This window comes from Primulina tabacum, chromosome 7 (genome assembly GCF_025594145.1).
Source record: "Primulina tabacum isolate GXHZ01 chromosome 7, ASM2559414v2, whole genome shotgun sequence".
Classification (NCBI taxonomy): Eukaryota; Viridiplantae; Streptophyta; class Magnoliopsida; order Lamiales; family Gesneriaceae; genus Primulina; species Primulina tabacum.
In genome coordinates, this window is record NC_134556.1 from 40,191,363 (window position 1) to 40,218,968 (window position 27,606).

General features: G+C 31.5%; 4 protein-coding genes across 5 annotated transcripts; 3 read left to right on the top strand and 1 right to left on the bottom strand.

Annotated features, from left to right (window-relative positions):
• Positions 1-1,506: 1,506 nt before the first annotated feature.
• On the top strand, positions 1,507-4,624 carry LOC142552058 (uncharacterized). 2 transcript variants are annotated; one of them, XM_075661658.1, is made up of 2 exons: positions 1,507-2,294; positions 2,917-4,624. In XM_075661658.1, the coding sequence occupies exon 1, from the start codon at positions 1,756-1,758 to the stop codon at positions 2,287-2,289; it is 534 nt and encodes a 177-aa protein (XP_075517773.1). In that variant the 5' UTR covers positions 1,507-1,755; the 3' UTR covers positions 2,290-2,294; positions 2,917-4,624. The 2 variants fall into 2 exon arrangements, with proteins under 2 accessions (XP_075517773.1, XP_075517775.1); XM_075661660.1 differs by having other exon boundaries at positions 3,910-4,613.
• Positions 4,625-6,674: 2,050 nt separating this feature from the next.
• LOC142550791 (transcription factor bHLH101-like) lies at positions 6,675-9,277 on the top strand. Its single transcript, XM_075659846.1, has 4 exons — positions 6,675-6,847; positions 8,176-8,467; positions 8,557-8,931; positions 9,043-9,277. The coding sequence occupies exons 1-4, from the start codon at positions 6,675-6,677 to the stop codon at positions 9,121-9,123; spliced, it is 921 nt and encodes a 306-aa protein (XP_075515961.1). The 3' UTR covers positions 9,124-9,277.
• Positions 9,278-18,477: 9,200 nt separating this feature from the next.
• On the top strand, positions 18,478-20,403 carry LOC142552059 (two-component response regulator ARR9-like). Its single transcript, XM_075661661.1, is given in 6 exon segments — positions 18,478-18,926; positions 19,043-19,143; positions 19,413-19,490; positions 19,634-19,704; positions 19,843-20,007; positions 20,009-20,403. Coding segments are annotated over 6 exon segments (696 nt in total). The 5' UTR covers positions 18,478-18,820; the 3' UTR covers positions 20,184-20,403.
• An 898-nt stretch (positions 20,404-21,301) lies between these two features.
• LOC142550792 (cystathionine beta-lyase, chloroplastic-like) lies at positions 21,302-26,145 on the bottom strand (the record flags this gene model as incomplete). The annotated part of the gene is given in 13 exon segments (XM_075659847.1): positions 21,302-21,532; positions 21,726-21,764; positions 21,767-21,827; positions 21,997-22,104; positions 22,493-22,610; positions 23,658-23,736; positions 23,818-23,914; positions 24,279-24,390; positions 24,491-24,578; positions 24,751-24,842; positions 24,946-25,016; positions 25,742-25,875; positions 25,977-26,145. Coding segments are annotated over 13 exon segments (1,344 nt in total), but the record flags the coding sequence as incomplete, so codon positions are not given.
• Positions 26,146-27,606: the final 1,461 nt, after the last annotated feature.

A 27,606-nucleotide genomic window follows, 5' to 3' on the forward strand; every position in this document is an offset into this window, starting at 1 on the left:
CTGTACATCACGTGTCCGGTGGGGACAGCTCACGTGGATTAAGCCATTTCTTAATTATTTACAATTTATTGGGTTTTACCTTTTAAACCACACACAAAAATTATAATTTTTCCCCCAAAATCATCATGTTTAATCTAAATACTTGATATTTTATTTAATTATTATTATAATTTTTATTGCTTAAAAATCATTGGGATATTATGTGACATATATCGTGTTTGATCCATTAATTTATATTTTTATCATTTGGAGGCTAGGAAAAAAATCTACTTCATTATCATTTTAACTTCATATGAACAATCATTTCGTCTCCCATTTTGACGTTTTTTAAAATCTAAATACATTTTTTACTCAAAAATAAAGGGCGAGAATTTATATTATATTTTCGTAATGAAACTATTTATTAAATCGCACCTTTTGATTCTTTTGTTGATATTACGTCTTAGAAAAGTAAACTACTAAGAAGAGAAGAGAAGAAGAGAAGTCAATCACTACACTAGAAAGTTCACCACCAGAGCAAGCGTGGTGTAATTCTTTTGTTGTTCTTAATTTATCATATTATCCGATAAGGAACGTGACAGTAGGAACAAGCATATATGGTGTAATTCGATGATATATCTTCGAATATTGAAGAATTGAATATTTCAGTTTATTCTAAAAATTTATAATGTAATCACAATAAATAAATTAAACTTCCAATTTCAATGAAATTTTTTCCTGTTAACTGGTGACATGCATGCATAGTTTTTTTTTAAAAAAATTCCTAAAATCATGAAGGCTCAATTGTGATCCATATTTGTGGTCAAAATGTTTTACTATATCTTTTAACTAACTCGACATTTTAACTAATTTTACATATCCCTGCATAATTTTTGATGCTATAATTGAAATTTTCATAATTTCTGATCTGAAAAACACCTAAATTGACTTATATACATGGGATGAAATTTAGAAGAGGATTTTTATAACAAACCCGTCAATTAAGCTTTTATCTGAAAGCAACATATATATATATATATATATATATAATGGAAAATTTTTAATTTCATTGAATAATAATATAATTTATAAAATGTACGTAAATTATGCTAGCTACTCAAGATTCCTGTGAAACCGGTAACAGGGAAAGTTTTAATATATAAGGTCAGTTTAATGAATTAGTGCATATGGAATCTCACTTCTCATAAACGTTGTCGTATTTAAGACAAGTAAATTAAGGATTCATATTATGCAATTTAAGGAAACTATACAGATTGAAAAGCCGAAGAAATATCAGAAAGCAGCTGACGACCGAGATATATATACGCCAAAAGTGTCTGTGGTAAACAACAATAGCAAAGTCAAATTAAAGAATATAAAAACATTGCATTTGGAGAAATTAAGTAATTAATTAAAATACTAACAACCATTTTTTTATATAGAAATTATGTATTAAATTAGATTATGGGGACGATGTATATACGTACATTTTATTAACAATATTTATTTAAGATGCATAAGGTACGAATATCTACCGGCTTATCTTGTTGAGCAGTGAGCTCTCACTTTCTCCTTTCATTTATTGTTCATTGATTCTCAATCTTAAAGAGTATATTAGTTGCCTTTTGTGCCTAGAGAAAACCATTTCCATAGATTTTCTTGATTTCACCATTTTCCATTTCTTTTGCTTTCTCTTTTTCCTCCCAAAAAAGGAAAAATCTATTCTTTTTCCTGTAGTAGGAGTGCTAAATCCATTCGAGATTTAAGCCCAAAAGGATGGACAAAGATGTGAATCAGAAAAAGGGAAACAAACAGCCCAAAATCAAGAAAAAGCAGCCACTTAAAGTTGTTTACATAACAAACCCTATCAAGTTCAAAACCAGCGCTTCAGAGTTCAGGTCCCTAGTGCAAGAGCTCACCGGGCAAGATTCCGATCTGCCCGAATCCTCCTCTAAGTTTGCGGCGGATGGTTTTGCTGATGGCTCTGGCGGCGGCCAACCAGAGAAGGCCGAGGCTGCGAATACAGTACTGGAGGAGAGCAGAAATACTGTTCATGCAGTACTCGAAGATACGAGGAAAATAGGGCAACACAATGGGACAATTCATGGTGCTGTGTCACAAGTATCCGATCCAGCGTCATTCTGGTCGTTCGGTGGTGTACCGAAAGGGCTGGATTCATCGTCGTTTGTGTCATTTGTTGATGAAATGTATTCTCCACAATTGGTTGAGGAATTTCAAGGGATAGTGGATTCAAACTTGAGCCAAGAATCTCCGCATTTTGATGTTTTCAAGAGGCTAGATTCCGAGTAAACTAGGTATGCTTAATTTGGCACGTAACCCTTTATGATTTATGATAGTTTGTTATTCATTTGTTGATTTTATCTACATTTGTTTGGGAAATTTCAAGACTTGTAGTGCTAGCTTTGATTCTTAATTAACAAAACCCTTCAATTAGAGTTTGCTTATAAAATTAATTTTATAGCCATAGGCTTGTAGCTAAAGCAAGAAGATTAACTAATTCAATCCAAATTATATATATATAAATCTATAATTTTTACGAAAGAAAATTGAAATGCGTCAAATTCAAATGATAAATTAGTCAAGATAGATGTATTTTTCCCCTTAAGATGGGATTCAATTTAAGTTTGCTACTATAAAAAAATTTCGAAGTTGAAAATGGATCTAGTTTTCGTTGGAATTATTCTAAAATAATCGATCGAAAATTTACACTTTTCCTGATACATTTGATCAACCTTATCACTATTAATCTAAGAAATAATTAATCAAGATAAAAATATACCAACCTAGATTATATATATGTTGCAACTTGTGATTGATCTTGTGATTTACTATTTTGAACTTGTTACGAGAACTTTCCTTTACTTTTCTTATTATTTATATACACATTAAATCATACTCTTAACTCGGTGTTCACAGATATTATTGTTCATGCAACTAGGCTGATATTGACTGGCAATTGTTGATATACATTGTATTGCTAGAGTACAAGGGCAACATATATATAATGTGAAACAAAAATAATATCAGTTTGTTTAATAATATATAATATAGTACATCATTTGCCATTAAAATGGGATAATGTCTAATACTGATAATTAGTGATAGCTTAAGCTTATAAATCATGATTTGATTTTTGGATTATATCCGTACCTTGGAATATCTAGTATTAATGTTAAGTGATCACCAATTCACCATTCTAGCTTCTACACTCGTATGAATTGTTCTTTGAATTCGTGGTGATTAATATTCTTAGAGAAGATTGCAATTTTCTTTTAACTCATGAAAGTTTCGTTTTCATCTAATAACTTGGATTTTTTTGTTTTATCTTTGTTTGCCCGGAACTAATAAATCCATCGGATATTGCATATTTGACACTGATATTTTTCTACGTGACTCATATGTCAACAATAAAGTTTATATTACACACATTAAATATTAATTTTCTCATTAACTAATTATATATAGATTTCACTCTCTCTGAATACTAATGAAGTACACATATTGATTTATATATGCTGATATTAATTACTTGGACGAATTTGCTGATTAACTAATGGTAGCGTAAGAGGTTTCTTGGTAAAGATCGTTATTTCGATGAAGTTAATCATATTGAGGATAACTTTATCCCAGAACTTGGTGATATTTATGCTTGCCAATGTCAAAGCATGTAAAATGAGATCTTATTTTTAGCTTTCATGTGGCATTTTTGTTATCTTTTAATAATTCGTATTGGTCCAGGATTTTAGATGATTAATCTATATAGACTACTGATGTCGTGCGAGTTGCTCGGTCTGTTGAGTTTTCCAATTGAAATATTATCCTTAGATTATTATATTCGAATGCAAAATTAATAGCTCAATTAGTTTTTACTTTTAGCTTTTCCTCATCCACGCTATTCTATTTCCCCAGTTTTTATGGCATTGCATTTATCTTGAGGCCGGGGGAGGACAGAATATCAATGGACCGTAGCAAATTTTCAAAAATTTGACAGCCGATTCGGAATTCGTGTTCCGTGGCTTGCGATAGAGTTGTAGTTGCTCTGTATTCTTGATTTAAAAAAAAAAATTGTGATTATCAGAAAAAAGCAACAAATGAAGATGAATATGCGGAATGATATACTCATGATATACATTTGCAGAAGGCATTCTATACAGATTGATTTATAGAGGTTTTAAAACGTGCTTCTCTCTTCTTTTGCTTGAGAGTCAGTGGTAACAATTCTAATCACATGACTCTAATTTAGTGAAGCTCGGACTGTTCTTCATAATATTTTTTTCTCCTGCAATAATTTTATGATATATGAGCTTCAGCTTGAGAATTGATGTGCTTTGGAAACTCTGTCTGATCAATATTATTTTAGCTATCGTCGATGTATATTTTGATAGTCATATTTTTCGATTTTCTAATTATCATGTTTATGATTTGGGATTGTTGACGTGGCTTCCCCGGATATGAATACTTGATGTGGTGTACACTGTACTTTGATATTTTTTAAAACGATAATTAACTACTATGGTAACAGTCACTTCCTCGTTAATAAACGCTTATTAATTACATTGTTTTATGGAAAATACATTTTTGGTTATGTAATTTGTACTTTTTTTTTTTTTTTTTCATTTTTGATCATGTTGACTGTAAATTTGTATTTTTAGGTATTTAAGTTACATTTTTTTTTTCTATAGCATTTGAGATTTGTTCATTTTTCTAGTGTATTGCCTAGTTGGTAGGGGTGTTCAAACTTCGGATAAAAACGAAAAAACCGAAAATCCAAACCGAAAAAACCGAACACTGAATCGAACCGAAAATTGAATTTTATAGTTTGAGTATAAATGTTAAAATCGAAATTTATTTGGTTCGGTTTCGAATTGTATATGTCAAAACCGAACCGACCGAAAAAAACGAAATTTCATTAAATTAATAATTTTATTTTTATTATATATTTTTTGAGATGATATTAGTGAATGATGAATTATTTTGAATAATATTTAGTTGATTGTTGTTTATGTAATTCATTTAGAATTTATATATAAATATTTTACTAAGAAATCATGTAAAAAGATAACATGTTATATTTTACAATATATTTTTCTTATTAATTTAAATAATTGTATAAAAACCGAAATAATCGAACCATTTCGGTAGAAAACAAAACCAAATCGAAGAAAAATGGTTCGGATATCAGATTATATATTTGTAACACCGAAAACCTAATCGAATCGACTGATGAACAACTCTACTATTTGGAGAATGAATATCATGATTTAGTATTTTTAAAAATAAAAAAGATGTGTATATGTGTTTGATCTGCAATTTTTGTTTTTAATTAATGAATTTGAGTTGATCAACTATTTAGAAAAAACCTCAATGCTAAAAATATTAAGAAATTTATCTTTCGAAAATTTTGCAAAAATTCAAAAAAAATTCCTACGAACAAAAAATACTGTGTGTTTCAAATTAGTCCAAAAATAGAATTTGAATCTCAAATCCACTAATTTTAAAAATAAAAATAAATTGGTCGACACACATACACAAATTTTTTTTTAAAAAAAAATTAAATCAATGCATATTTAAATAAATAAAAGATTTTGTTAAAAAATATAAAAAAATACAAATTGAAAAATTTTGCCTACGAAAATTCAAGAATTTTCTATATTACAACTAAATATTATTATTATTATTTAATAATATTACTAGTTATAATAAAATAAAAAAATAAGTTGATAAATACTTTACATTTTTTTTCCGAAAACAATAACAATACATATTTAAACAAATAAACAGTTTTTTTCAAACAAAAAAAGTTCAATTTCTTTAAAAATAAATTAAATAAAATTTTACAAATAAAGAAATTTTTTTAAATATTTCTTTTACTTACTCAATACTTAAAGTGAACTATTTCTAAATCATTAAACTTGAGTTTCAATCTCATTTTTTGCATGTAGTCTTTTTATTTTATTAATAAGATATGTGTTCAAATTCAATTAAAATAAAAAAAAACAAAAATTTTTTTAAAAAAAATAAAGAAAGCAGTGTCCATGTTGGCAGCCGCCATGTGTAGGCTTCAATTTTTTGCATTGTCCTTTGCTATTAGTGACGGACGCTGCAAAATAAATTTGTCATCGATGGTGTTGTTTTGTCTTAATTTTACAATTGGTTTTGAATATGTCAATATTTTGAAATTATTTTTTTCTAAAATTAAATTGAAAAAAAAAACCTCAACTTGTAGCTAAAGGTTTCTTGTTTTTGGTTTTGTTTGTATTTACTTAATTGAGCAGTCCCTGTTAAATTTTAGTGCATGCAAAAAGACAAGTATTTAATATATATATATATATATATTAGCATTCGAAATTTAAGATCTGATGATATTTTGGTGGGCATGTTTTAGCTATTATCACAACTGTTTTTGAAAAATTATTATTGAACAATTTATTTACGCAACGAGTTGTGTCCTTGAGAAGGATGTTGAGGCAAATGGGTCCTTCATAGATTAGTTTGCTCATATAAATAAAATGAGACAAATATTCTCAAACGAGCCAAGAGGCCGAAGACCGTACAATATTTGGACCTTCAGTATCTGAGACCCAAAACCAAACGGGCTAAACATCTCAGGTTCAAGCTTATTGACAAAACTTGGGCCTTGGGACCGCAGTGGGCCCCCACGGATCCATCTATTAATGGTGAGTGGTGGCACGTCCGTCCATGGCCACTGTGCTGATGCAGCAGCTAATGAAAAGATGGAATTGCAGGCTCAGCTGCCCTCCTTACACATAGCATACACAGTTTTCAGAGAAAGTGGTTTAGAAATAAGAGGAATAAATCAGCCTCCTCGAGGCTTCAATCAAGCATGGTAAAAATAGAGATAAATAAGCTCTCGAATGTCTCTTGAAAATAAATCCTATATTTTTTATAATTAGATCTGATAAAAATAAAATAAAACAACACACGAAAGTGGATGAGATATTATATATCTTATTTTTTAAGTAATGTTAAAATACAGTAAAAATAAACAAATATTTAATAGTCACAAAAACTTTTGGAAAGTGGATATTGTAGTATAGACATACATTTATTAAAATAGATTGTTATGGTATTTATTTAACAAAAAAAATATAAGATATTTTTGTAAAATTGCAACAATATTGGATTAGGTCTCACAATTATATTATATTACATTACAATATATAAATATATAGATAATTTTTTACTATATATATTTTGTACGACCCTAATTTTCAATTGTTTTTTTGTCGTCGGAATCATGGCACGGGCCAGACAACATTTTTCTCAGGAAAGCGTGTGCCACAGCGACACGTCTTACGCGAACCGTGTTTACCATCAAACTAAACCATGATTAGCTAAAGCCAATCGCGTGTCCTTCCCGTGGAGTTAAAAAAAAAAAAAAAGAATAATTACAAATTTTTGGATTCTTTATTTTAAAATAATGAAACATTTAATAAATTTTAATTAGTAACTTCTTTTCATAAATGAATTTCTAAATATATTTCCCCTATATATAAAACACCAAATGTAAACTTTCAGTAAAATGGCACGTGAATAATTTCAAATATCATTAATAAATAAACTTTCTCATAAAACATATAATTCTAATGAATTAAATCAATAATTAACGGATAAATCAAAATTACAAATCACAACATAAAATATTTTTTCAAACCACATATTATTTTATGAGTGATGCCACATATACACTTTAGTATACACTTACTCACATTTTTCCTCGATAATTACAAAACTATCCTTGTCTAACAAAATATTTACTTCTTTTTATGGGTAGTTCTGTATCTCATAAAGAAAATGTAAGTCAATGTAAGCCAAGATGTATATTTTAAAATACGAGTAGGTCTTGTGAGACAGTCTCACGAGTCGTTATTTGTGCGACGGATCAACCCTACCGATATTCACAATAAAAAATAATACTCTTAGTATAAAAAATAATATTTTCTCATGGATGACCAAAATAAGAGATCTATCTCACAAAATACGACCCGTGAGACCGTCTCACGCAAGTTTTTACCTTAAAATGCACATCTAGCATTTTATTTAATTTATTGTATATATAACTAGAGGATAGAAAGGGACACACACTAAAATAATAGGTGCTGATATATACAAAATTGACTAACCTAAGATTAAGGATATATAAATACACTCAAGTTTCGTGTCTTCAAACCACATCAAAAAATGGATCGACGTTTCTTCTCATTACTACGCTTTCGGATGGCCGTTGGAGAATCCCATCGGCCATAATGATTATGTTTCCGGGGAAAAATATTCTGATCAGAACTCAGAATCCATTGATCTCCATTGTCATATGACTAGAGAATTTGGCGACACGAATAAGATCTTCGAGAAGTTGAATCATAATGCCAGTGAAAGGGATCGCCGGAAAAAGATGAACACCATGTATTCTACTCTCCGACAGCTGCTTCCACCCGAAGATGTGTCTGTAAGGATTTTCTTATATATATGTTGTAATATATTTTTGTTAGTATTTGTATGACTTGGGACCATTTCTCAATATTTAAATGTATACAGAGAAAAATGAGTATTCCTGCTACAATTTCAAGAGTGCTGAAGTACATCCCTGAGCTTCAGAAAGAAATGGGGACATTGATTCAAAAGAAAGAGAATCTCATGTCAAAGAAAAGTAAGATGGTATTTCAAGAAGATTCGACCATTGATTTTAGGAGGCAAAGATCGAGGAAACCGATATGTGATAATTCATCGTCAGCATTATCTGCAACACGAATAAGCGATCAAGAAATAGTTCTTCAGATTTCGGTGGCTAAATTCGAAAAGGGTTCATTTTCTAATGCTTTATGGTGTTTGGAGAAAGAAGGGTTTCTCGTGCTAAGTGCATCATGTTTTCAGTCTTCTGGAGGGAGGGTTTTCTACAACGCACATATTCAGGTACTCTAATTATATCTTAGAAAATATCAGTTCATCTTATAGTCGATCTCTTGTTTATTTATTTATTTTTTTGAAAGAAGATTTCCTAATGTTTTTGCTTGAACTTAGCAGGGACAAGGATGTCAGATCACGGATGTTTCGATTTTGAAGGAAAAGGCTTTGGTCATTTTACGACAAGGGAGAAGAACTTAGATGAAATTGTAACTAAGTTTTAGACGATTAGTTCGATTGTATCCAAGGATGAACAATATATATATTTTTTTCGTCATATGGATCGGATGAAATTCAAGATCAGAAAGGACAAAACAACAAATTCGACTTGTGTTACATCAATTACTATGCAACTTACCTAAATATTATCAATTAGAGCAAACCAATTAATTAATGCATTAAACATTGCATAAGTGTGAATACTCCGGATCCTTTATATATATATATATATATATATATATATATATATATATTGAATATATAAAATAATGAATATTATTATATCTTGTTAAGTTTTGCAAGGATGAAAAAACTTCATTAGGAAGAAGCTTTGGAGTGAAGCGTTGCTTAAAGAATAGGGTGGCGGCAGGGACTTCGGAATAATAATTTTTTTTGCACCAGTATTAGGTCGTGGCATTGTCCAATATTGGTCGTGACATTGTCCGATTTCATTATTTTTGGCATCATCGTTTCCTACAAATCAAACATTTTTAGCATTATTATTATTATATCATCATTATAAATATTTTGAATTCATAACTGAACTTGGTCGAATAATGTATGTTATTTTGGATAATTGATGCTTAATGAATGAAATTAAGCAAATAAATCAACGTGTTTGATTGAAAAAATTCGAAACGAAGAACGAAGTTTAATGAACGAATATTAAGTTTGATGGTTCTGAATTAAACTCGAAACGAGTTAATCAAATATTGAAAGAAATTCAAAAAAATAGTGGGAACATGTAAGGGATGGAAACCGAAGGAAAAAAAATTTGATCGTGAATAGTAGCAGGTGCGCTGTGCGCATGTGCCCGCGCCTGCCGAGAGACGCTGTCGAGAGCTCTCGACAGGCGCTGCCGAGCGCGCTCGGCAGTGTGCGCGCGGGGGCGTCTGCACGCGCCCCTTCGTGGTTTTCGTGTCCCTTCGGATTTTTCTGGTATTTTTTCATTTTCTTGGCATTGTTTGATGATTGTGGTCAGTTACAATAGCAAAGGGACACCACTATAAATGAAAGATCATGTCTTTTCACATGAAAAAACATTAAATGTTTTATTTATTGAAAACCAAAAATACATACACAAAAACAAATCATTTGCATATTGTTCTTCTTCATTCTTCAACAAGAGAGAGTTCATTCATTTCCTTGTGATAGAACTTGAATATTTGAGTGCTCAGTATTCAAGAGTTGTAGTTGTATCTTGGGAAAAGGTTGCCACAAACCTCTAGCACATTGTGAGGGGACAAATTCTTCTTAAGGAGAAAACGTTCAACACTTACCTCTACAAGCCATTTTCATTGTTTTCTTCTTACTTTTCCTATCAAATTTGAATATCACAAACATGTTATGTGTTGCGTATTCGTGCCCACATATATTCGTGTTCTTGCTGAGGTGATTAGAGAGGGGGAATAATATACCTTTTATCTTGAGATTTTGATTTTCGCTCATCGCAGCAAAATTAACTTGGAAATTAAAGACTCGATCGATCTGGAGGTATTAAAGTGGGTATTGTGTTTGGATCTATTTAAGTTACAAGGATTTGGGATGTATGTCAAAACAAATTTTGTAGATCCATTTTCTTTATAATTAAGCAATGAACTTATTTTAGGCTATACAAATTAATATTAAAAGCTACATTTAAATACTTATGCTTTTCTTACATAAAATCAGAATAAATGGAATTACCCCCCTTTTTTTACATTTATTATTAGTTTTTTTAAAAATAAAATAAAAGTTATTTTTATGAATAAAATACTAAATCGGTAATTTATTTATTTTTTGGAGCAATTTGTTTTCACTTTCTTGAATATACAAGATTATAAAAATGTACAAATGGAATATAAAATAATCACTTTTATTTTTATTTTGAATCCATTTATAATTTATCGAACCCAACCTGCAGATTCGGTAATTAAAATTCGAACTGGACCGGTTAGATTAGATAGTAATTTAATATAGTTCTAGAGATAATTTAGTCGATAATTAATAGAAACTCGAATTCCTATTTTACTTATTTTCACAATCAAGCAAGGCATGCTTTGCATGAAAAAAAACATATAAAATCGTATTAGAAAGGGAATATATTAAAAATCTTCTTGATGTCGAAAACAAAATATCGATCAGAAAATAAAATAAGATTACATGATCTACAATAAAATTATCAAAAAATTATTTTCCAAACATTATCATTTATGCGGACTGCCAAGTTAGTTGTTAAATGACATCCTATATGATTATCTATACTAGTTATTCTGCACAAGCGATACGTGTGCGTACAATTTTTTTATTATCATCGATGGACTAAAGTGAAATTTGACAAATTATGGAGGAACTAAATTGATATTTGAATTTTTTAAATAATAATAAAAAAGTGTGTGTTGAAATTAAAAAAACAAAACAAAACAAAAAACAAAATTGTAATATTAGTATCATATAAGGGTAAAGTTGTAAGAAAAAATTGGTGTCCTTCCTAGGTGATTACTATCATACTCTCAACCTTAATAGATAGAATAGATAATATAATTGAGTGAGTCTCATATATATCTAAATCTATTAGATGAATCGATTCGTTTCCTACGTAGATTGAAAAATAATACTTTTTTATTAGTCATATCGAATGACATATTCGTCACACAAAACTTATCAGTGAGACGATCTCACGAGTTTTGTGTTTAAATATTGGTTAAGCATCCAGTCCATGCAGAAACAGATTATAGTATGGTACATTCCACCACAGATAGCTAGATACATGGAAAAGCAAAGTATCCCTTTATAATATTTTGTTTATAATATTTTGAAGAATAAAAAGATACGTTGTTCGTCGCATCAGACAAGTTGCCAACCAGCTTGGAATTTGAAAAAAAAAACAAAGTGCGCAGCCTCTATCATCTTACTGCGACTGAGAACGACGTCAATCAATATAATATTTTATTTTCAAACTGTATAAATTATAATCTATGTCGTCAAAATATAAAATTATTATTTAATACGTACACCAGAAATTATGAATTCTATTACTCATTCAAAAATTAATCTTTAGGTGAACTACGTTTAAGATTGATTGTGAAATTGATTTTCCATCTTTTGCCAACTTATAATTGAATTTATGTGGGAGTCATGCATACCATGGAAAAACAATACCAACGAGCCAATGAGCGAATTGGGAAACAACAACTTCAAATTGGCCGTGAAATTATCCAAGTTTGCCAACTCCCGACATTGTATAGTGAATATAGATATATGTTCAATGCTATATTGATTGTCTTCTCCAGCGAACTAAAATTCAGTACTCTATAACCTATAGGACATGGGTTGTTGATATCCCACTATTGTGTGGATATGATTGAACTCTCTGACCAACAAGTTATTTCCTTCTATGTGGCTATGTATACCTTTTTCAGGTTGGTTGGGGAGTGTAAACACTGGACGGTGACAATCACTTTGCCTTTGAATTCCTCATTCGATCCTCACTGGATTAGTTCCTTGTCACTTGTGTTTTTCTCTCCCTGGGTGGATCGATTATGGTTTCCTATGAATGTATTTAAGTAATCAGGCATTGCTTGTACATCTCCTAGCAGTCAACTCTTTCTACCAGCATGCTTGAAATTTGAGCATATATCTCAGGAATATATATGATCTTGATGAATACCTAATTCTTCATTCGGTTGTTCAATAACAGGTTGTTCCTGTGGTGGAATTTGGGTGTCATCTTGGTTTAGCTGAAGCTCCCCACTTCCTGGATTGACATTCTTTCTTCTGCTGACGACGATATATTTGTCAGAAAAATTGCTAAAAATAGTAGCGTAGAAACCAACTTGTAGAAATAAAGCAATAACATAAACAAGTGTGATGTTTACAGTATGACTATCGTGTAAAAGAAAACAAAACCTAAACCGAGGCCTGTAACATGTACAATTTCCTTAAAATAGATTCGTCCCATCTTGTATATGCTTCGAGGATCGTCTTGGACGTCTGTTTCCCAGGATACAACGGAATAACCAGTAGTGACTCAGCACGATGCACTACTACGGCGAACTGAAAACGTACCTTTACTTTATCACCGAGATTTAACGGAGGTCAAATGGTAAGATAAAAATATGTAATGCAAGAGAGTGCTTGAAAGAGATAAAAATTTTATGTGTGTGAATTGATGAAATGAACACACTATTTATAAGCCCCAAAATGTACACCATGAGTCATGAAAGATTAATTAACTCAATTAATCTTCCATTAACTAAAGAATATGAAGAGTCATCAATTAACTCAAGAATGTGGAGAGCCAAAAGACACTCTCACATTCATGAGACATAATTTTTATTCAAACTCTAAATTTAATTAAAATTTCCAACAATATTTATGATCCCACTTTTTATTTGCCCAATTTTTTGGAAGGCGAGCGTGTAAGGTGCGCAAAGCACCAATTTGTATGAAATAAACGTGAAACTATCTAAGTTCTATAAACAAATTGTTGAAACTCCCTAATTTTATTGTTGGTTCTAACATCCTAATAGAATATTACGCTAAAACAAAGGAAATGATTCTTGAAATTGAAGAAAATAAACTTCCGACATGACTTGTATTTACAATAATTATTATGAATTTGCAAATCATAAAAATATAATAACATTGATGAAAATGAATGCTGAAAACCAAAGTATGAAACCAAAATTGCTTGAAAGTAGAGCTATTGAATTTTGTTTTTATTCTCCGGGAGTTGTTCTTATTCCCACTTTCCCCGTTATCTTCCCCACGATTTTCTCAATGACCCATTCAAGTTCTTCCTGAGACAAACGATGGGCTTGGCTTAAATTCTATCGGGCTTTATGTATCTTTCTGTCAGCTACTTCCTATTTCTGGGTTTATTGGTCAAATTTATATATGCTCAATTAAAATTTAGTCCAAACAATGAGCTTTCAGATTTCATTTTTTTTGACAAACTTATTTTGTTGGACTTGCATAATTTTGGTCCGAACAGATTCAAAAATAATCGCTATTTTCAACGTAACTTTGAATAAAAGCTAACTAAGTTTCAAAATAATAATCCAAAAAAACACACACACAGACCCCAACTTTGCACAGTGCAAAGCCATATATCTAGGTCGTCGGCAACACCAATCCAAGAATTCAATAATAGAAGACATCTGTGTAGTAGAGGAAGGTAGAGAAGAGCCCCCTACCCATGTTCTTTATGAGAAGCCGACGTGACCCACAATACCCGGCAAAGAATCATGATTCGAAAACCCCACATTTTTAACACCAAATCCTTTCTTGGAATCGGAGTTTTTGTTTTTTGGTGATCATACCAACATATCATGTATATCTTTTCTCTGGCCTCTAACAATTAATATCCAATTTAATTCCGATACTTGTTAGGCTTTTCTATGGTGCTATAGTGCCAGTCCAACGTGTCTGAGTAATTTTCTTATTATGCCAATTGAAATTTTTAGGAAATCAAATAAAAAATTAACAAGACGCTTAATTTAAATATATTTAACCAAATTATTATTCACCTCGTAGAAGTCAAATTGAATGTAATTTGGGACTACATACATAGGATCTATACGTTTTCAGCAGTGTGCGACAAATGAATTTAATTAATTGTGATATTTAGATGATCGAATATCTCCAACTTGAATCCATATAAAATATAATGAGTAGGTCTCTTGTGCGACGATTTCAAGAATCTTTATCTGCGAAACGTATCAACTTTACCGATATTCACAGTAAAAAGTAATACTCTTAGCATATAAAGTAATATTTTTTCATGGATGACCAAAATAAGATATCAATCTCACAAAATACGACATATAGGACCATCTCACATAAGTTTTAGTCAAATATAATATATCGAGTTTGTGATACATCTTGATCAAGATTAAAAATGAAATCGACCTTATTTAATATGATTTATTATTGGTAGCTAAATACTCTTACCTATTCTATATATACGTGCACTAGTACTTACAAAAATATCAGTAAGTAGAAAATGGATGGGTATACATTCTTCGTGTATAATTTATTCTTTTTTTTTTGGGTTATGAATCAAGTCAAAAGATTTTCTTTTGATTCTTCGAAACAAAGTTCGATGCATCTTTCCCCCTTTTTTTTTTAAAAAAAAAATCTTTTTGCATACATACTTTTTCATTTAACAAATAGAAAAAATAAAATAAAATAGGGGCTGACTTTCTTCCTATTAGTAGGCGAAAAAGTCCAACTTCACCACTCTGAATTTGTTACTTTTTTAACAAATTTTGGTAAAAATGTTCCTAGAAATGAAACCTAGTCTACGAAAGGAATTTCATATATGCACGTTCAACATGAATATGTGTCTAACCATCTAGGGTAATATTTTAAGCATATACATGATTATTGATATTTATTCTAAGACGTGAGGTCCAATGAAAAAATAGCGTACCTCAAATGTAAAAATAAATACCCATCATCGGATTGAATGTGCCCTCAAGACCAAGATAACATCGAACTTTCCGCTTAATTAATTTCAAGATTGGATGAGATATTGACTAAATAAATGCAAAATTAAGTGACTAACATAAGTTTATTTTTTTTTTCAAAAAAATAAACTTGAAATATGAGTTTAGACGAAGTAAACAATTTGAATCAATTTCAAATGCATACCTACTCAAATAATTAATATTGAATAAAAACTAATTGAACCGCTTCCCAATCGGTCTTTTTACATCTCTATCTAATTGTTTTTCATTTTACAAAGTGTATATTATTATTATTATAACCAAGTATTTTTATTATTATGTTTATATATATATATATATATATTAAAGTGTATATATCTTGGGTGTCATATCCTATTCGATAGACAAGCACAGAAACCATGAGATTTGTGGATGGATCATGTGGGAAATGGATGATGGGTCCTGCTAAATCATGAAAATTTAATGACAAACATGTAAGGTTTCTGTGAATTGGACACATTTCATTTCGTCGGGTGGGGCTCAACCATTGGTCACCTAGCTCCAACTCTTTTATATATATATATATATATATATATAAATACACACACTTGTTATTAAACACCTCACGAGTTTCGTGAGTTGTTTATGCCAACGCTTGAATGAATTAAATGTAACACGATCTTTTTAATTTGAAAAAATGTGTAAGAATACAATCGATGTGACGTCAGATAAGATATTCTCGCAAACATCTAATTGCATTCATTGTTGTGTACTAAAATTTGTACAACAATTTTCAAGATACAAAAAATTAGACACAAAATATAATTTATCAAAATATCCATGAAAAAAATAGATAATAACAAAATCTTACGATGTAATTATTGTAATGTGGATAAATGAAATATTTGTTATACATTTAATATTATCTTAAAAGGGCATAAAAAGGAAATCGTGCTCTCTTTGCACCACCAGCTCCACCACGAAGCCACCGATGTTGACATCATCTATATCTATTTAAGGGTAGTAAAAAATCGATTCAGTTCACAAGTTTTTCGAGATGACTCGAAAAACATTTGATTCGTATTTAAGTTTATCGAATTTGAATCAAACATGTTCGACCTTTTTTTCGAGCAGAACTCGGGCTCAAATTATTTTGTTCGATAATTTGTGAGCTGTTTGCTAGTATTAATATTTATTAATATAATATAATTATATAAAATAAATAAAATTCAAATCTTAATATTTTTGAGTACTTGTTTTCGAGCAATAGTCTGATTAGTTCGCGAACATGTTCGAATTTTTTGAGATATACTAGAACTCGAGCTTAATTCAATATGAATTCAAGCAAAAAAATTTAAAATTTCGAGTTTCAAATTGAGTTTGAATTCGAATAGAATCAGTTCGAATTCCTCATATATAATCCCTTGATCACTTATACCACCTCAAACATTTGACTGCATTGAAATTTGAACCAATATACTAGGGACATAGGGATAAAAATGAACCAAATCGTTTGCGAGCTATTCGAAGCTCGGCTCGATAAAAAACTCGTTTGAGTTCGTTTATTAATCATATCAAGCCAAACTCAAGCTCGATTTCGAGCTCGAAAATTTAATCAAACCAAACTCAAGCCTAAGGATATTAGGCTCTTGAGCTCGCAAACATGTTTGATAATAGGCTCGCAAACATGTTTGATAATAGGCTCGCGAGCTCGATTTGTTTAGGTGGCTCGTCAGCTCGAACTTGGCTCATTTGTTGAGTTGACAAATAAAAATATTAGTAATAATGTAAATGGAAGGAATTAAACACAAAACATAGTTGAAAAAAAGATTAATTTACACCACATAGTCACAATTATATATTTTTTATCTTATTTGCATATCATTATACTAAAATGTTATTTAAAACATAATAAATTAACAGAAATTCATCAACTTATTCTTTTTTTCCCCAAAAAATTTACATCACCAAGTCATATACACGTTGAGTATTTTAAAAATTATTATCCTAAAATATTATATTAAATTGAATATAATGAATTTATATTGATTAAAAAATAAAATTTATTTGGAACACAGCAAATGGAGTATTAAAGGAGTGAAATTATTGCAATGTTATTTATATAGTGATATCAGTGTATGACGAATATTTGTTATCTGTATGTTGGATGTATTATTTTGGGATGTTCAATAATATAATGAGTTTATGTTTTTTTAGTTGTTCTTTTTGTCGTTTTGGTTATTTATAAATGAATTTATATTTTTATGTCTGATTTAAAATTAGTTCATAGATATATTTAATTTTTAAAAAGCTCAAATCAAGCTCAAACTCGAGCTCAATTATATGTTTTACGAGCTCGAAAACGAGCCGAGCTCAAATCAGGCTTGTTAAACATGATAAATGAGCTATTAATGAATCAAGCTCGAGCCCGGCTTGAATAACATGATAAACGAGCTTTTAACGAGCCGAGGTCGAGCTTTTTTCGAGCTTAGTAATTTCAATACAAACCGAGCTCGAGCCTGATAATAGAAGCTCGAATCGAGCTCGGCAATCCTAAACGAACCAAACTCAAGCCTGATACTGTTTGGTTTGGATTGAATTATTTACATCCCTATGGTACATGAGACCTCTCACTTGTCCATAGAAAAAAAAAATTTGACGACATTTTTAAAATGAGAAAGAAAATAAAACAAAAAAAAATTCTTTTAGATAAAATTTTTCACTTTTTAAATATTTACCATCAACTCCAGCCAATGCCCTCTACCCTTTAGAATAAAAAAAAAAAAAAAAAAAAAAAAAAAAAAAAACCAACCAACCAAGCCACTTAATTTATAATGCCTCCAAATATTTGAGCCTCCATGTTCAAGATTTGTTTGTTTTTTATATATAAATACTTAAAACATTAGATGCCACCATTTTATTATTAACTTCGTATTGCTTGTCTTGGAATTCAATTCAAAGTAGGAATTAATATTGGGCAAATCTTTGGATGATATTTGGTCAGATCTTGCTTTGTGGATTTTCTTGTGTACTTGTTGCCTCATTACAGATCTCGTCTTCCCCTACAACTCACACAGAAACCAACGTATACCAAACGAATCCCACTACATGTACAAAAATACTATCCAACTTCTCTCCTTCCCACCCATCTTTTCTTCTTCTTGTTCGAATAATAACCTTTTTTGATCAAATTTTGAGCTTTGAATCCCGTTTTTCTTGATAACTTTTGGAGATCAAGAGTTGGCGCAATGGGTATGGCCGCAGCTGATTCTCAGTTCCATGTTCTTGCTGTTGATGATAGCTTGATTGACAGAAAACTTATCGAGAGATTATTAAAGACTTCTTCCTATCAAGGTTCTTTTTTTATTTGATTAAGTAAATGGGTTTTTGGTTTTGTTAACGTTAATGCTTTGATTTTGATTTCTGAGCTTGGTTTGCGCTTAAATTATGGTGCATTTTGGCTTTGGCAGTTACTACAGTTGATTCTGGTAGCAAAGCTTTAGAATTTCTCGGTTGGCATGAAGATGAAATCAACAACTTAAGTTCAACCTCCCCATTTCCTAAAAATCAGGTACTTTTTCTTCTTTTATTCCCCTGTTTCATAGACTAATCGGAATTTTTTTCTTTTTTTAATATATCTCCAAAATGGTTTTTTTTTTAACTCCATTATGGTAATTTATCTTGCAATGTTTTAAATCTAAAATCGAGTTCCCAAATTTTTACTATTATTTTAAAATCATTTCCTCAAAAGTTTAAAATCGACGCGTATGGTTATTGTATATATATTTTTCGGTTGAAATGTTTAAATTCAATATTTTTTTTTTTTGCTAGAATTCACAGTTGGTGGAAGTGAACCTTGTTATTACAGACTACTGTATGCCTGGAATGACCGGCTATGATTTGCTCAAGAAAATAAAGGTATAAAATTAACTCATTCAATATGAGAAGAAAATTCAACAATCTGTCTATTTGTTCTCTATATAAAACTAGAATTTGACATAAGTAGTATATGAATATATTCGTAAATGATTAAAGTTTTCAATTTCCCTTCAATTTTACAGGAATCGTCATCTCTAAGAAACATACCAGTAATTATCATGTCATCCGAGAATGTTCCTTCAAGAATTACAAGGTAAAAATAATTTATGAATCACCCATCCATGTATGATATACAATTAAAATATTATAAAATAAATGAGAAAATAGAGAAAAAAATATTATTATGTGCAAAATTGAAATTAAAGAATTTTTATGCTGGAAAATGACACAGATGCTTGGAAGAAGGAGCAGAAGAATTTCTTTTGAAGCCAGTGAGATTATCTGATGTAAATAAGCTAAGGCCACATATTATGAAAACCAGAAGTTGGAATGATACTGAAGAAGACACTGAAAAAAATGAGAAACAAGATTCACCACCGCCCGTCTTCGCCGTCGCCGTCATCGGAAGGAACCTCGTTACAGATATCGGCACAATCACAACCACATTACGATCAAAAAACACAATCTAGTAATAATAACAACAATAATAAGAGAAAATCGATGGATGAAGGGCTTTCATCACCGGAGAGAATAAGGCCGAGATATAATGATATCACTGGGGTGTCAAATTAAATCAGTATTCCCTTTTTCTTATTGATTGATTATTATCGTTTTTGTCCCACAAAAAACTCTTATTAGGTGATTTTATTAGTAAATTTTATAAGGCATATATTTTATTGGAATGATTTGTAAAAAAATATTATTTTTATTGTAAATTTGTATTTTTTTCTTTCTTATTTTGATAGCTTTGTACACAAAACTACTACGAAGATATTTTATTGAGAGTAAGAAATTATTATGAAGAAATGTGTACACAGTTGACACGTGCTCTTACTATTAAATGATTGTATATATTTATTGACTTTATGTTATATATATGATTTTTTTTTAAATATGGTTTTAGGGTGACGGTTTTCTTTTTATTTGAGGGAGTATTTTTGGATCGGGAAACCTATCAAGACCTAATATTTTTTTGACAGGTAAACAAAAAATTCGAATAAAATATAATTTAGTAAAATTTCAAGGGCAAAAAAAAAATCTATAAAATTTATCTTCCCAAGTAACAAATCCAATCATATATCCCACAAAATTAATTTTGACTCAATTTCTTCTTCAAAAAACACAGATAAATGTAAAAATTAAAGTGTTTGATTGAATAGTTTGTTTAAGCGGAAGACAGCCAATTTGAGTGCCAACTAAAATTAGTTGTATCAAAGTCGTAGAATTAGTAGGAAACAGTTGCACATGGCCTTTCTTTCCAATGTCATGCACAGATACACGTATCCCGACAATTTTGTTTTTTAAAAATAATAATAATAATTATTATTATTGTATTTTTTAACAATATAATTTTAGGCCAAAAAATTACAGCTTCACCTTGAATACAAAAACTTACGTGAGATAATCTCGTCAGTCCTATTTACCTTTGTTATTAACATGAAATTATAAAAGAATCAATTTTTTTAAAAAAAGGCATCTTTGGAAACGATATTAAGTACTAATATTTCAATTTCTCGTCTCATCTCAATCATCACACCTTTGCTTGCACACGAATTGAATGCAACATTGAAGCACATTGGCATATTTATTCATTTCTACTATCAAAATTCTGGAAATCACATCCTTGTCAAATAACTTTGGAGCCTGAGAATTTCAAATCAGATCCTCGTCTGCGAAACGATTCAAGATCATGGTTTTTTTTATTTTTTTTAATAAATTAGCCCAAGGATGTGTATACGAAAGGGCCTAAACCGGTCCAGTTCTAAGAGCATTGTCTAAATCAGCAATCAAGTCATTAACATCCTCGATTCCAACAGAGATGCGCACAAGATCCTCAGTTAAACCTCTGGCCTCACGTACGGCAGCGGGTATGCTTGCATGAGACATAAAGCAAGGCAAACTGATAAGGGACTTCACACTTCCTGCAAAAATTGGTGTCTTGAGTTAAACTAAAGAGCTTTAAGTATCACCATCAACTAGTAAGAAATAGTGCTGCTGCACCAAATGATTGTGCACGTGCTCGACTGTGTGAGCGCACGCTTGCCTGGCAAGAGACTAAAAAAAATTTTAGATTGTGGGGGGATTCAAGAAAATAATTATAGAACAAGGAGTTACCAAAACTGACGGTTATGCTGAAATACTTGGTTGTCTGGCTATATGCTTAGAAAGTGCCAGTGACCCCGTCAAGAAACTGAATACAGATCCAGCGCCCTTCGCCTGCATCAAGTGAATAATGGAACCAATTGATGTACAAGGTTAAATTTCCAATCTCCGGGTGCATTTTTATTCTCAATTTTGTTTTCTTTTTATGGTCCAGGAGATGGCTGCCTTGTGTTGGTGTTTGCAAGATAATAACATTAATCGTGCATTTCAGTTGATTTTGTACCTGAGAGTAATGTAAAGATCGCCCGGGATGACCAGGAAGACCGGCATAATTAACCTTTTTGACCAACGGATGAGAGGAGAGGAATTCGGCAATTTTTTGCGCATTTTCCTGTTCATTGAAGTTTATTGAATCAAGAGACAGAAAAACCAACAAATACATCGACAAAGAATCTTGGCTCAGAATCATTGACAAATACCAATTACATGAGGTGTCAATATAAAACACTAAAATCACGATCCCACCAGCATTCCATTTAAGGTGCTACAAATATTTTTTAATTTGAGATATTAATAGGTGTCAGTGATGCAAAGAAGAAAATTCTCAACAGCGAGATATTAATAGTTCAACACAATCATTTTTTAAATGGGAGATGAACCAAAAGAGAGGAACAATGCGCGGAGAAGCAAGTGATTACTGACATTAATCCCTACCCCCCTCCGAAAAAAAGGAAAAAAGTAATAATCCAACAGAGAGACTAGGAAATATCCGAAAATACCTGTTGCTTCTCAACCCGCAGGGCCATAGTTTTAATGCCTCTTAAACAAAGCCAACAATCAAATGGAGCTAGCCCCGAGCCTTCTGCATTCTGTAGGAAATAGAGTTCTTTCGCCAAGCTAATGAGCATTAAAAAAGAGGCAACTGCCAATTAATAAACAATGTTTGTACCAGCAGATAGCGAATTCATTTATCCTAAAGTTCGTAAAAAATTTAATTAGCACAATAACAATTAGAAAGGGGCATGCTTTATTATTGAGATCTGATCAAGCACAACAAAATGGTGAAAGCAGTAACTTAAGCAAATTAGAATATTAGGAAAAAAATCAAACACTAAACACGCAAGTAGCATGTGAGATGCAAGTGAATTTCAAATGCTTCCATTCAACGTTCTACATGATGGTTTTCTAATATATATAAAACCGCACATCAGTAGATTTTATCATTTTCTTTTCTAATGGATGAAAGATGAACTGATTGATGATTCATCACCATATGTTATCGTTATTTTCAAATGTTAGTGTTAGAATAACTACACCGCTTAACCTTCAGATCAAACAAAAGGGTGATGTTTGGATTTGGTTTTGATATTTAGAAATTATACTATAGAATATGACGTATATCTTGTTTTAGTCCTGGCAGGGACATTTTTCGCTGTAGATATATTATATGAGAATGTCTTGATTATTCCAGTGATACTAAGTGGGGTATATAATTTTTTAATGGTGTTGGATGTTTTTAAATAAAAAATATAGCTTTTATGTGTTAGAATACTATAATATCGGAGTACTTTTAGAGCACGTTGAAAAGTAAAATTAAAGCGAAAGAGTGAAATATATTTTTGGGGAAGAGAGAGTTATGTTTGGTAATGGTTCATTTTCTAGAAATGGAAAAAAGGGGCTAGAAAAATGAACCGAACACACTCAGAGTCTTTATGTATTTCCTAAAAATATGGTCAACAAATTGATGACCGTGTTTATCTTCAACCAAGATCAACAAACAGGAACAAGATGGGAAGGTTAAGGAGGGATATCTTTTAACTTTAAAGTTGAGAATATCAGAATAGTAGAACATTGTAAATAAGAAGATAGCTATGAAAACATGGAATTAAGGCAGAAGTCAAATATAGGTAAAAAATCTATGAATTCAGAAGTAGATGACAGTACCTTTCTCCTTTAGAAAGTATGCCCGCCATGAGATCACTGTGACCAGATATGAATTTAGTTGCAGAGTGCATCACAATATCTGAAAAATGAGACAATCCCAAGTTGCTCAAAGGTTACTCAACCATACAACAAATATATTTTTGGTAGTAGAAACAATTACCGGCTCCAAGTTCCAAGGGTTGACACAAAACGGGAGACATGATGCTATTATCTACCAACAAAAGAGCCCCATGAGCATGAGCAATCTCAGCTATTTTCTGAAAAACAAGAAGAAAAAGAACAGGTCATTATGGCAGCAGGAAATAGAAATTCCAAAATGAATAGGGAGGGTGGGAAAGAGAGTAAATATTCTGCGAAGACCCATCCAACAATTTATCCACCCATGCTACTATGATAAAGATAAATACATGGGTATTGAAGGATGTCCCACCAGATACAGAGAAAAGATTTTATCTATATATGTGTACATCATCAAACATCGAGATTTAAGAAACTAATTTTCAGGAATTGCTCCTCAATCCAAACACACAAACACATAAAAATGCCCTAAATACAATGAACACAAAGAAGGTGGAAACCCGATGTGCTACACTAAAGATTTGGCAATAAAAGGTCACCTACACGGATATCAGAAATTTGTTGTCGTGGGTTTGTTGGACTCTCCAACCACACAAGCTTTGTCCAGGGGCCAATTGCAGATGCAACATCATCCAAATTAGTTGTATCAACACGCCTATACCAGACATGATAATAACTAATCTTGCAACCCAATTTAGGAGGCTGTGGTATGAAAACTGTTATGAAGTAAAATTATGAAGATAAACAATACGAACTTAACCACAACCCCTGATTTAGGAGTTACTTGCGACAATAAACGGTCAGATCCACCATACATGTCATCACCAGCGACGATCTCCTCACCTGTTATTAAAAGAAGAGAACCTTGTCGACTTGGACTGGTCAAACAACAACTTCATGATCTCACACAGTTTCAGATCAAGCTGTCTCAGATGGTGATGATCAATTGATGTTTGCCACAGAGAAAAACCAATAATCTACGCAAAGGAATTGATGATAAATACAGTGAAAATACCAGTTCCAACAAGATGAGTAACTGCTGACAGAGCAGCCATTCCACTAGTGAAGCACAATGCTTGATCGGCCTTGTCAAGCTTTGCAAGAAGTCTTTTGAGTAGGCAAATAATTGATGAAAACAACATAAGAAAGTGCATATTAACTGAGAACATGGAAAAAACAACAAAATTAATGGCTCGAGAAATGTACGGACCTTTCTAAAACATCTCGAGTAGGATTTCCACTTCTTGTATAATCGTAAGGCCCGTATTCTGTCGCAGAAGGCTGCAGAACAATCAAGTTGACCATTGATAGAACTCAAATGTTAACATCACATTATTCCAAGAAATACACACAGATTACACAACATACAAGCAAAAACTGAAGGTTCTAGAAAAAGAATGGCCGATATCACATGCCTAACATATGTATCGACTTAATTCTTCAAAGGGGGGCACTATAACACAAAAACTACTGAAGACAGATAACTTTACACAGAATTTATAAATGAAGATGTATGTCTTACAATCCTATTTTTCACAAATCGGAGAAAGATTCACAGCCTTGGAAGTCATCTGCAGACCACTGGCAAGTGATTGAATTTCTATGATAAAAGAATATGGATTGACACCAGAAAATATGAATCGAAGTATAATAAATGTGGCATCTGCTCAGCAGGGATATTATTTAGAAAAAAATATCTACTAAATTAGTATAAACCTTTTTCAAATTAAAAAATATTGGTATAAACCAATATTCTTTTTTCAGGAAAAATCTTTTGGTAGCAGCTGCATTTTTTATCATAATGCTGAAGCATTTAAAAGGTGTGTGCATATACGCTTATCTTCAAAGATACTTGGTGATGATTACAAATCATAATTGGTGTAGACGAAAATATTAATATTATCCAAACTTGGAAAATTTGAATATATATCCTCAACAGATCCTTAAACGATTAAATATAGTTTGGTTAGCCTTATGAGTCAGAACATGCAACATTGAAAATCTACCTGCTTGAAAGTAGCCGTTTGATAGAGAGGTGTGCTTAATGCGCCATAAGGATCAAATTCATTCGCAAAGTGCATCAAAAGAGTAGAAATACTCAGCTCACTTTGCTCCCTCATGTCCATGGTCTCCTTTTCTGCTGAGACAATGCATGGATCTCTCAAACATATATAATGTAAAAATTACCCCAACACAGGAAACTATCTATCGAAGGCTAAATGCTATGGGAAAAAAAACTACCATTTGAACATTCCGCGATCCCGTCAACCAAAGCTGATGCGCTGACATCCATCTCTTTGTCTCTCATGCAGTTTAATTTGAAATTCTGGTGACTCGAAGAACACTTGCCCTTCTCGACCACAGTTGGTTTGCAAGCATAAAAATTATGAAAACAAGGGAAAACCACGTTTTAAAAAGTCTATAAACAAACGGAAGACTGACCCAAATGCTTGAAATTTCTTCCCTTCTCTGCCAATATCCTACACGTTCAAGAAACCCTTTTAAGGCTTTAAGAAGCCAGTGAAAAAAATTATGAAAACAAGGGAAAACAAACAAAAAGCACATCACTTTTGGTCTTGACACCGGGAAATGCCAACAGTCCCATGTTAAAATAACCACAGCCAGCTAATATGAGCATATATCTGATAATTTACCTCAAAACTCCTAATACCATCACCATCCCATAGAGTAATAAAACTTCATTTAGGTATCACAGCAATTGATGGATACTCAAAGCTTTCATTTGCTATAATGGCAAACGCATAGAATCAGGCGCAAGTGTACTTCCATGCGAAGAAAATAATACTTACCCCACGGTCAATTGAGTTCGTTGAAATATGTGAAAAGAGTGATCCGAGGGACAAAGCAGAAGCTGCCATCGTTAATTTTCAGCAATGAGACAGACGAGGTTGAACAAAACGGGCGAACAAATACCTACAAAACGTCCAAATAAATTACAAGAATAAATATATATACGGTGTTACACTTCGGTATGTTCGTCAGGTAGTTTCAGTTCTATGAAATTAATCAACGTCCTTCCCGCCACCCACCCCCCACTAGTTCAAATCGAGCACATCAGCTCGTTTGGCAAATAACCCTGAATCTAGGTGGGGAAAAAGACTTGGCTTGTTGCCGCCGACAGATGTATCGCCGGGCGGGGCTCGGTGGTGGGTCTGTAAAATTAGGTCGGCCCACCGGCGCGTATATTCGTGGGAAGGGGTTACAAAAATAAGCAGCAGTTATTTCTTGTTCATGATTTTTTTAGTCAATAATCAATTTTTTTTAATAAATCACACTGATAATCATCAAATGGTCCCTGTAGTTTGTGTCCATTCTGGAATTTATCCCTCGATATATTCATTTATCGATTTAGTCCCTAAAACTTTTAAAATAATATTGAAAGAGTCATTGACATTAACTTGACTGTCAACAATAGACTGTTTGAATGTGTAAATCATACTATTTTATTCTATGCTCAAATTAAACTATAAAAACCCTTATGTTTGCATTTGAGGTAATGGATTTAAATATGTGGATTTATATTATAGTTTCACAAAATATAATGAATTTCAAATACCCTCAATATTATTATTGGATTAATTTGAAATTCATTCTGATTAACATGAAACACTACTTAACTATCAAAGCAATGAATTTGAAATTTACGATATCTCTCATATAAAATTACAAAAATACACTTGAATATATTTAAAATATATGGTGAAATTCATTAATCTAATTACAACTTTATTTTTATTCATTATTCGATTTTGTCCTATTTTTATATATATATATAACATTACATTAGCACATTTTAAAATAAAAAAACAAACTAACGCATTCGAGCCATAATTTTAATCAAGTTCAAGCT

Excerpts from the sequence above, each read along its gene's own strand:
- LOC142550791 (XM_075659846.1), top strand. The coding sequence starts at position 6,675 with ATGGTGAGTGGTGGCACGTCCGTCCATGGCCACTGTGCTGATGCAGCA. Across the intron at positions 8,468-8,556 it reads TTCCACCCGAAGATGTGTCT|AGAAAAATGAGTATTCCTGC; the intron begins GTAAGGATTTTC and ends AAATGTATACAG. Across the intron at positions 8,932-9,042 it reads TCTACAACGCACATATTCAG|GGACAAGGATGTCAGATCAC; the intron begins GTACTCTAATTA and ends TGAACTTAGCAG.
- LOC142552058 (XM_075661658.1), top strand. The coding sequence starts at position 1,756 with ATGGACAAAGATGTGAATCAGAAAAAGGGAAACAAACAGCCCAAAATC.